The sequence below is a fragment of the Neoarius graeffei genome, chromosome 28, assembly GCF_027579695.1.
Source record: "Neoarius graeffei isolate fNeoGra1 chromosome 28, fNeoGra1.pri, whole genome shotgun sequence".
Lineage (NCBI taxonomy): Eukaryota > Metazoa > Chordata > Actinopteri > Siluriformes > Ariidae > Neoarius > Neoarius graeffei.
Window position 1 is genome coordinate 49,060,794 of NC_083596.1, and position 10,531 is coordinate 49,071,324.

The 10,531-nt window shown below is 43.9% G+C and overlaps 1 protein-coding gene across 1 annotated transcript; it reads right to left on the reverse strand.

Moving 5' to 3' along the window:
* Positions 1-215: 215 nt before the first annotated feature.
* Positions 216-10,224, reverse strand: nfkbib (nuclear factor of kappa light polypeptide gene enhancer in B-cells inhibitor, beta). Its single transcript, XM_060913044.1, has 6 exons — positions 9,437-10,224; positions 7,046-7,163; positions 6,699-6,903; positions 4,934-5,022; positions 4,600-4,848; positions 216-3,444 (listed from the first exon to the last, which is right to left on the reverse strand). Exons 1-6 carry the CDS (start codon positions 9,901-9,903, stop codon positions 3,400-3,402), a joined length of 1,173 nt encoding a protein of 390 aa, XP_060769027.1. The 5' UTR covers positions 9,904-10,224; the 3' UTR covers positions 216-3,399.
* Between the last annotated feature and the right edge of the window lie 307 nt (positions 10,225-10,531).

Genomic DNA, 10,531 nt, shown 5'->3' on the forward strand with positions numbered 1-10,531 from the left:
CCATTTCAACCCAAGAGGAGAAAAATAAAATAACACAAAAAACCTGAACTAAAAGATGACAGAGCTGAGTTCAGAAGCCTTATGTGGAAGAGGTCATTGGATTACGCAAAATGTACCAACATTTTTGTTATATTCCAATCCCAGAATCATCTTTTTATCCCATGGTTTTTGTGCAAAAGTGCTGCCTACGTTACCAGAAACTCATGACTCACAACTAGTTTGTGTTGTTTATTCCATTTATCGTATCACTACATAATCGACTTACAGGTTCCCATCTGTTTCATACACACACACCTCATCCATCAGGCCTACTCGTGACTTTCTTGTCCCAATTCCAACACAGTATGAAAGAATCTCAGATCTTGGTTTGTAGCAAAGTGACTGAGAGTTAAACGAATAACTTGATGGAGAAAAAAAAAAAAGTGTCTTGGGTTTGTTTAAGTTTCTAACTTAAACTCTGATATCTGTGCTACAGTGAAACATGAATTTTTACTGCTACGTTTATTGATTTATGGGTGAACAACTTCTGGAAACGACCTCATGTCCTCAAGTAAACAACATAGATCTTCGGCCAAATCCTCATCGCAAACTCAACTCTCTTTTAATTATGGCATTTCCCCCACCATAAAAAGTCCAAATCTATGTGCTCACTTCAAATTACATTGTATTGACGTAGTACTTAATGAAAGAGCTTTGTGAGATTAACAGGGAAATCAGCATTGACAAAAATTCAGCTCAAAGTGAAAACCATTTCATTTTGAAGTCAAACACAGTTTCTGGTTTTCTTAAAGAGGCGGAGTTGTTTTGTGGGGGGTGGGGGAAATGTTACAATAGTAAGTTGTGCAAAGAGAAAATCTAAATGGGCAGCGTTAAAGCTTTCAGGGTCATGTGGACAGTTTTGGAGTTTGTTCTGGAACACGGTTTGGTTTTGGGAACGCTTGTGAATTAATGCAAACTACTATTGTTGGGTTTTAATTTATGGATGAACAACTGGGAGGAAAATGGACAGAAAATTCTGATGCCGGACTTTAATTTTTATTCATTCTGCTACTTTTATTCTTCTTCCCCACCAGAAAAAACAAACAAAAAACACAACTCCTATATCTATGTTGAAAAACTTGTTAGAAATCGAACACTCACCATCAAAGCTGTGACAAACACTATAAATATCGTTATATATAAATTCCACTTGCTTCATTTATTGCAAGGCATCATCTATACATCAATGAAGCTTAAGCATAAACGCTACTACTTAAATTTCCTTTTCATGGCAAAACTGCTATATCAAGTAGCTATGAGCTAAGATTAATTCGTAACTCACTCGACCTTAACTCGAGACCGACAGCCAGAAAAATTCTGTTTTCAACTCAGCAGCTAAACAACAAGTCTAAAGTAATTAATCTGTGATTAATCCGTTAAGTCACTTAAAAAGAAAAGTTATTTAAAGCTCTTACAGCTTTGAACTCAAAGTTCAACGAAAGATCAAATGCATTTATTGTTCAAAGTCCTAAAAATCTAGTGTCTTTTGTTCTGCAGCTACCAGGCTAATGAGGAGTTTATACGGCCCACACGCACACCTACCTCACCTCCTGACATACTGTTATCTGTTTTTAAAAAAAAAATTAAAAATTAAAATGATGCTGGAGAGTTCAGAGTCGTTGCTGCATCCTGAAGCTGTGTGGCCTGGAGTGAGAAGTGGTTCAGATGGTCAGAAAGCTCCAATTTCAGTTGCATAATTATTTTCTTTCCAAAGATCTTTCCAAAAACAAGTCAAACATATTCAGTGAAATAATCTGAAACATAAAAATGTTGAAAATTAAAACCCCAGTTAACGCAAGGGCTCTCTCTCTCTCTCCCCCGCCCCACTAACTGAAAGCATGATTTTCATGTATAATTATTTACTATCTGAATTTCTTTTGTTTTAGTTATCATGGTCAGTTTGGTCGATCTTCGTCCGATTAAAAAGGACAAACCTTTCGATAATAACAGTGATTCTTTTTGTCATGTTGTAGCTTTTAAAAGTGACTGAAAAATCAATCTTTTGTTTTATGCAACCATCCAAAAAAAACCAAATAAATAGTATAATTTAAATTGATTAAATCTACTGATTAACTTATTTTACAAGAATTAATATGTCAAAGATTTAACTTAAAGGGTCGATAATAAGTATTTTTCTCTCTTGTACTTTTATGAATTATTAGGGACTTTTTTTTTTAATTGCATTTCAATCAATTTTTTTTTAAATTAACATTAACTCTATAGAAAGTAATTGGTCGTTTTCATGAATGCTTTTGTTTTATGCAACAGTACAAGATTTCTATTATTATTATTATTATTAGTAGTAGTAGTAGTAGTACTGTTCCCTCCGTTTCCATAGCCCTCAGCCTCTCACCTATTACATAGCTAGGGTTACAGTGGGGGGCGGGTCCTCTGGTAACCGCGAGAGTTTGACTCCCCACTCGCATCTGTATTGCAGCGTGCCTTGCCAGACGACAGTAGGTACCATTTTTACGATGGTCTTTTGTATGACCCGACCGTGAGCAGAACTCGCTATCTCCTGATCGAGAGGCGGACACGCTAACCGCTAGGCCAACTCATGGAGGGCTACGGAAACAGAGCTCGGCGCTGCCCTATGTGCCATATGGCATGGGAAGGACTTTAGACTGAGAGTACTGTTTCGTGTTGTTCCCCCCCCCCAGTTTCTTTTTTAAATATCAAACATCCTGAATTTTAGTTTCTGGTGTTTGACGAATTCACTATTGATCCAAATGATGCTTTTAAGTGAGGCATGCAGGATGGTGCTGATCACGCTTTAAGCTTCCTGTACTCATGACTCATCAGCAGCTTCAGTGCAAATCTAAACTGTCCGTGTCCTGCTCACTAGTTCCATCCTGAACACTCCGGTTTCGGCCGCGCTGCTCCTTGAAGAACTTTTTCGAATATTCACAACACACCTGCCATACGGAACACACACCACCTCCAAGTGTTTGAGCAGAACTGAAGGCTAGGAAGTGTAAAGAACACACAGAGAGAGAGAGAGAGAGAGAGAGAGAGAGAGAATGATGAAGCTCAGAGCTGCCACTGCTTTGTCTTTAGCTTAAAAACCCCCACCTCTGATGTGTGAGGGATTGAAAAGTGTGAAACAGTAAAACAGAAACAGGCGCTGCTGATTTTGGTGGTCTGAAGTGTAAAGTACGATCCCGAGGGTGAGTGAAATGCTGAAGCGCTGCCTCATGCAGTCTTAACTGTCTGAGCTTCAGCCATTTTACTGCTTCAAAAACAACACGCATCCAACTGTACAGCACAGCGAGGTCTAACCTGTACCGCTAATCTCACACTCACACACACACACACACTTGCAGCTGATACTAGTCGCCCCGGTCACATGCATCTCAGCAGCTACAGCACTCGCTGTCCATTGATGATGACATCATCAAACTCCTCCTGTGTGAGAGAGAGAGAGAGGGGGGGGGGGGGACCCCATTGAGGCATGAGCCTGTAATGTTTCTGCAGATTATGTTCACAATCATATAATTTCTAAGACATTATCAAAAATATTTCACAGCTTTTCTGGCCCTGAAACTAGCTCTGCCCCTATCCAGAACAGAGGTGTGTTTTTCCCCCCCTCAGATTGGGAATATATACACATTGTTTTTCAACAATAATTATTTAAAAAACAAACAAATAAATAAATAAATAAAATTCCTCCTGTCAGTCATGTTCTAGACACGCCCACAAAAACTCTTAACTCCACCTGTACCTTGATAGTACAAAAAAGGAAACAGGTGAAACTGAAAGAAGAAAAAATAAATAAATAAAGTTTGGAACACAACTGGATGAGTTGGGACACCAGTTAACGAGATCTCAGGTTAACCCAGCTGTGTGAGACAGCTGAAATTTACTTCCCTCTGAAATGTGGTCATTGACACTCGTTTATTTCTGTAATATCTCAAAAATGTCAGGCCATTCTGTGGCTGGGAAGTTCTTTAATTTGAGGGGATTAAAGCAAATAATGTGCATGAAATTGCGCAGTCGAGCAGACAGAGGCAGTCCGTGTGCGCAGGTTTCCCTTTGAGCGTGCACTGACAGTTCCATCATTCTGTCGCTAAACGAACAGCTGATCACACCGAGGTGCTCGCTGAGCGCCCATATTTATTAGTTTGGTCCTGCGTTTCCTTTCCTTCATATAGAACATAACGTCTTTTCTTCTCGCTTTCTTTCCGTTACTGTAGTCGCTCTTTCACGTTTCATTCGCACACTCACGTCCTCCGTTTTTCTCTCCTGTTTCAAATTTGTATCCCACAATGCCTTGCGCGAACGGGGAAAGCCCACCACGTCATGCATGGCGCATCTTGAATTGGGTCATGATGAAGCAGGAAAATATAGCCGAGAATTTAGGGACACTAAACTCATTAATTGTTCTATTGAGGAGAAAAAAAAAACAATAAAACTGCAAGCCTGTAATTCGAATTGAGTAGCTTTCGGTCGACTAAACAAAAATAATTGGATGTCAGGGAAAATCCTTTTCATAACCTACACTTGAAAAATCTGAAAGGCAGTCTAGCTTTAAAAGAGTGAAGTTAAAGCTAGCTCACTCACCTCATCGCTCTCTCTGTCCTCTTCCTCCTCCTCCTCTTCATCTTCATCGCTGTAATCGTCAGACGCCCCGGCGCTCCGGAGCAGCTCCCTCAGACATGCGTCAGGCCTGTAGAGGGCGCAGTAGAGAGGCGTGTGTCCGGAGTAAGAGCGCTGATCCACACTCGCGCCACACTGCAGCAGCAGCTCCACAGCAGAAATGTTCTGACACTCCACAGCCCAGTGCAGCGGTGAGCGACCCGAACCCTGATCCTGCACACAGGAGGACGCAGAAACATTCATACATCATCATCATCATCAATACAGAGTTAAAGTGCTGCTTGGGTTCATTTCTCACCATCAGGTTCACATCGGCACCAGCCTCCAGCAACGTGGTGATGATGTCACAGCTCCCCTTCTGTACAGCCACATGCAGAGCGCTCACTCCTAGAGAGAGGAACATTTTTGATTGAAACTTAGTCCAGTCTACAACCCCGATTCCAAAGTTGGGACGAAGTACAAATTGTAAATAAAAACGGAATGCAATAATTTACAAATCTCAAAAACTGATATTGTATTCACAATAGAACATAGACAACATATCAAATGTCGAAAGTGAGACATTTTGAAATTTCATGCCAAATATTGGCTCATTTGAAATTTCATGACAGCAACACATCTCAAAAAAGTTGGGACAGGGGCAATAAGAGGCTGGAAAAGTTAAAGGGACAAAAAAGGAACAGCTGGAGGACCAAATTGCAACTCATTAGGTCAATTGGCAATAGGTCATTAACATGACTGGGTATAAAAAGAGCATCCTGGAGTGGCAGCGGCTCTCAGAAGTAAAGATGGGAAGAGGATCACCAATCCCCCTAATTCTACATCGACAAATAGTGGAGCAATATCAGAAAGGAGTTCGACAGTGTAAAACTGCAAAGAGTTTGAACATATCATCATCTACAGTGCATAATATCATCAAAAGATTCAGAGAATCTGGAAGAATCTCTGTGCGTAAGGGTCAAGGCTGGAAAACCATACTGGGTGCCCGTGATCTTCGGGCCCTTAGACGGCACTGCATCACATACAGGCATGCTTCTGTATTGGAAATCACAAAATGGGCTCAGGAATATTTCCAGAGAACATTATCTATGAACACAATTCACCGTGCCATCCGCCGTTGCCAGCTAAAACGCTATAGTTCAAAGAAGAAGCCATATCTAAACATGATCCAGAAGCGCAGACGTCTTCTCTGGGCCAAGGCTCATTTAAAATGGACTGTGGCAAAGTGGAAAACTGTTCTGTGGTCAGACGAATCAAAATTTGAAGTTCTTTATGGAAATCAGGGACGCCGTGTCATTCGGACTAAAGAGGAGAAGGACGACCCGAGTTGTCATCAGAGCTCAGTTCAGAAGCCTGCATCTCTGATGGTATGGGGTTGCATTAGTGCGTGTGGCATGGGCAGCTTACACATCTGGAAAGACACTATCAATGCTGAAAGGTATATCCAGGTTCTAGAGCAACATATGCTCCCATCCAGACGACGTCTCTTTCAGGGAAGACCTTGCATTTTCCAACATGACAATGCCAAACCACATACTGCATCAATTACAGCATCATGGCTGCGTAGAAGAAGGGTCCGGGTACTGAACTGGCCAGCCTGCAGTCCAGATCTTTCACCCATAGAAAACACTTGGCGCATCATAAAACGGAAGATACAACAAAAAAGACCAACTAGAATCCTACATTAGACAAGAATGGGTTAACATTCCTATCCCTAAACTTGAGCAACTTGTCTCCTCAGTCCCCAGACGTTTACAGACTGTTGTAAAGAGAAAAGGGGATGTCTCACAATGGGAAACATGGCCTTGTCCCAACTTTTTTGAGATGTGTTGTTGTCATGAAATTTAAAATCACCTAATTTTTCTCTTTAAATTATACATTTTCTCAGTTTAAACATTTGATATGTCATCTATGTTCTATTCTGAATAAAATATGGAATTTTGAAACTTGCACATCATTGCATTCCGTTTTTATTTACAATTTGTACTTTGTCCCAACTTTTTGGGAATCGGGGTTGTAATGTATGTGTACTGATAACTGTGTGTGTGTGTGTGTGTGTGTACCTGCGTAGTTGTAGATGTTGAGATGTTGGGGCAGAGTGCGTCTCGAGCTCGTCAGCTCTCTCACACACTCGGTGTGTAGCTCACACACAGCCAGGTGCAGTGCAGTGTTTCCTCCTCTCTCCTGCAGCTCCACACTCGCTCCGGCTCTCAGCAGCGCACACACACACTCGCTGTGGCCCACGATCACGGCCATATGCAGCGCCGTCTGACACACACACAGTAAAAAAATAAAGAAGAGTGAAAGAAAGAAAGAAAGAAGGCAAACGAGAGAGAGAGAGAGCAAGGAGGAAAAGATACTGACTACTAAATCTAAGCAGTCTTGTGTGACCGTGTGTGTGTGGGGTCACCTGTCCCAGGTCGTTCTGGATATCCAGGTAAGGTGTCCAGGTGGGGTTGAGGGTGATGAGCTCCAGCAGGTGATGAAAAAAATCCCACTGCTCATGGATGAGTGCCAGGTGCAGCACCCTGCGCAGTGGGAGGGGAAAAAAAAAGAACCCCCACACAGCAGGTTAGAAAGTAGAGAGAGTAATATTATATCTCTGTTAGTTTTAACCCGATAGACAGCTTTCATCTCAAATAAGTATGCATTTTATTTCCATTTATTACTGCAACGAATATTTACTTGCGACATGCAACAACAGAGCTTTTGCATTCATGTTTTTCTTCTAAGGTACATGTAGAGAGCTGCTTAATGCTGATAAAAGTAAAAAAATAAAAAAAAAACAAGAGAAACAAACTAAAAAACTAATTAAAAAAAATAAAAATACAGCCTTCAAGTAGTGTAAACAACGCTCCCCATGACCTCAGAGGAGGGAAAGGAAGAGATTGTTGCCAGGTAGAAAGAAAAGAGACAGAGAAGGAAATAAACAAATAAATAATGGATGTGTGGCCCAGGCTGGATAGAAATCAGCTCCAGCCTCACCATCCTGTGTGTTGGGAGCAAGATTGCTGGTAGTGTTGGTGTTAATGTTGGCTGTTTTGGCGGAAGTGTTGGTATTAATGATGGTCATTTTGGTAGTAGTGGTCATGCCGGTTGGAATCTTGGTGTTGGTAACGTTCGTTGGAATCTTGGTGTTGGTAATGTTGGTTGTAGTGGTGGTGTTGGCGGTAATGTTTTCTGTAAAACTGCTTTGCGACAGTGTTGTTCAAAGCACTATACAAATAAAATTGACTTAATGTTGGTTGTAGTGGTGTTAGTAGTAATGTTGGTCATGGTGTTCGCGGTGAGGCGGCATGGTGGTGTAGTGGTTAGCGCTGTCGCCTCACAGCAAGAAGGTCCGGGTTCGAGCCCCACGGCTGGCGAGGGCCTTTCTGTGCGGAGTTTGCACGTTCTCCCCGTGTCCGCGTGGGTTTCCTCCGGGTGCTCCGGTTTCCCCCACAGTCCAAAGACATGCAGGTTAGGTTAACTGGTGACTCTAAATTGACCGTAGGTGTGAATGTGAGTGTGAATGGTTGTCTGTGTCTATTGGCCCTTTTCCACTACCCTTTTTCAGCTCACTTCAGCCCGACACGGCTCGCGTTTCGACTACCAAAGAACAGCACGACTCGGCTCGCTTCAGCCCTGCTTAGCCCCTAAAACTCGCACCGTTTTGGAGTGGGGCTGAAGCGAGCCGAGTGAGGCTGGGAGCGTGAGCAGACACTCCCCTGTGCACTGATTGGTGAGGAGTGTCCTCACATGCCCACACGCCCCGCGAGCACGCTGGGATCTGTAAACACTGTAAACCTGGAAGAAGAAGAATTATGAATTACGGGAATTTCTGAAGCCTTATGCGCCTCGCCTCATCTATACGCTCTTGCCAGTATCTGTTGGCGTTGTCGGTGACAAGCCACAGCACCAAGACCAGCAACACTAACGACTACATGTTTATTGTTTACTATCCGGGTCGTGAGACTACCGCTTAAAAGATCACTGATGTCACTGTTTGCGCTGCTTAACGACATCACGTGACGTCCACCCACTTTCGCTAACTCCACCCAATGTGTCCACCCACTTCCAGCCAGCACGGTTCAGCGCGGTTGTAGTCGAAATGCAACTTCAACAGCCCCACTCAGCTCGACTCAGCCCAACTCAGCACGGCACGGCTCAGCCGCGTTTGTAGTGGAAAAGCGGCATATGTGTCAGCCCTGTGATGACCTGGCAACTTGTCCAGGGTGTACCCCGCCTTTCACCCATAGTCAGCTGGGATAGGCTCCAGCTTGCCTGCGACCCTGTAGAAGGATAAAGCGGCTACAGATAATGAGATGAGATATGAGATGAGTGTTCGTGGTAGTGATAATGTTGGTTGTAGTGGTAGTGGTGTTAGTAGTAATGTTGGTCGTAGTGTTTGCGGTAGTGATAATGTTGGTTGTAGTGGTAGTGATATGTTGGTGTTGGTGGGAACAATGGTCATATTAATGGTGTTAGAGCTAACGTTAGTTGTGTTGGGGTTGTTGGTGGTAATGTTGGTCACACTGGTGTAGGTGGTGTTGAGGGTAGTGTTCGTATGTTGGTGCTGGAGTTCTGCTCGCTTCCACAAAATCCAAAATAATCCGATTTAATCCATTTATGAGCAGCAAATAATCTGATCTTGATTACACCAAAAATGAACCTTTATACTGATGTGTGTGGATTTTTTTTAATTTCAGAAACGAAAAAAGGTACAAAACCTGGACCAGATTGTTTCTGTTAAATCTCTGAAAATAATTCCCCTGGTTCGGCTCAGGATCAGCTGAGATCCACCGGGATTTCCGGTACTCACGTGTCTCCGTCCTCGGAGATGAAGCTGAGCGTGCTGAAGATCTCCTCTCTCCGCCGATCCTGCACTTCCGGGCCGGGCTGATGGGTCAGCGTACCGCTTGGTTCGCTCAGGATCACGGTACCGATGCGCTCAGACAGGTTCCTCACTGCCTCGTCGTCGTTGATCGAGTCCCCGATGGCGGAGTCCAGCCTGTCGGTCTCGGTCCCGTCCAGAGTCACACCGCAGCGGACCGAGCTCCAGGAATCCGGGTGCTCGGCGGTGATCGGTACCGGCTCGGAGCCGTCGACGCTGATAAACTCGGCGCTGATGAGTGAATCCAGGCCGCTGTCGCACCAGTCCTCCGCCAGCTTATCCGAGCCCAACCCGGAGGAACCGTATTTCGGTCCAACGCCCAGTCCCGACCCAGAGCTCCGTTTCCCAGCATCGCTTTTGAGATTTTGGGACAGATCCTGATGGACCCACTCCATTTACAGATCAGGTTTATTAAAAGCAGCTAATCTACACAGCTCTCCTCACGTTAGCTAGCTACCATCACAAGCTAGCTAAAGTCAAGAAGTAAACTTAGCTCTCGCTGCTCATTTTAGGAGCTTCTTTCGAAACATATTCCGTCTCAAATCATCTCCAGCTGCTCCTACAACACCACCCTCCATGTCTGGGTCATTTTTCAAACCCCGAAACCCGAATTTACACCCGGAGAAACCGGACTGCTGGCGTCCACTCCAGTACTTTTCCAGAAAAGGCCACTTTAGATTTAGCTGGCTGCGCTCACTTTTTTTTCCCCAACCACATTGCGCTAAACCCCGCCTCGCTGCCTGTGATTGGCTGATACAGCCTCGCCTTTTCCGACAGACACAACACTGTCTCGCAATCCTTCTTGTTAGACAGTGAGCTGAGCCAATCGCAGGACAAGAGGGCGCGGCTTGAATGAATACGGGTGCGGAATATAATCAGACTGCTGCCAGTGTAGGGGATTTCCTGGGAAATTCCCAAAGCCACCAATAATAATGGGAGAACATCCCGAGGGCGGTGTGTGACGCGCATGCGCAGTGTGGACAGTGCCAGACTGGTTTGTTTGGGGATTTATTTTTTCAAAAG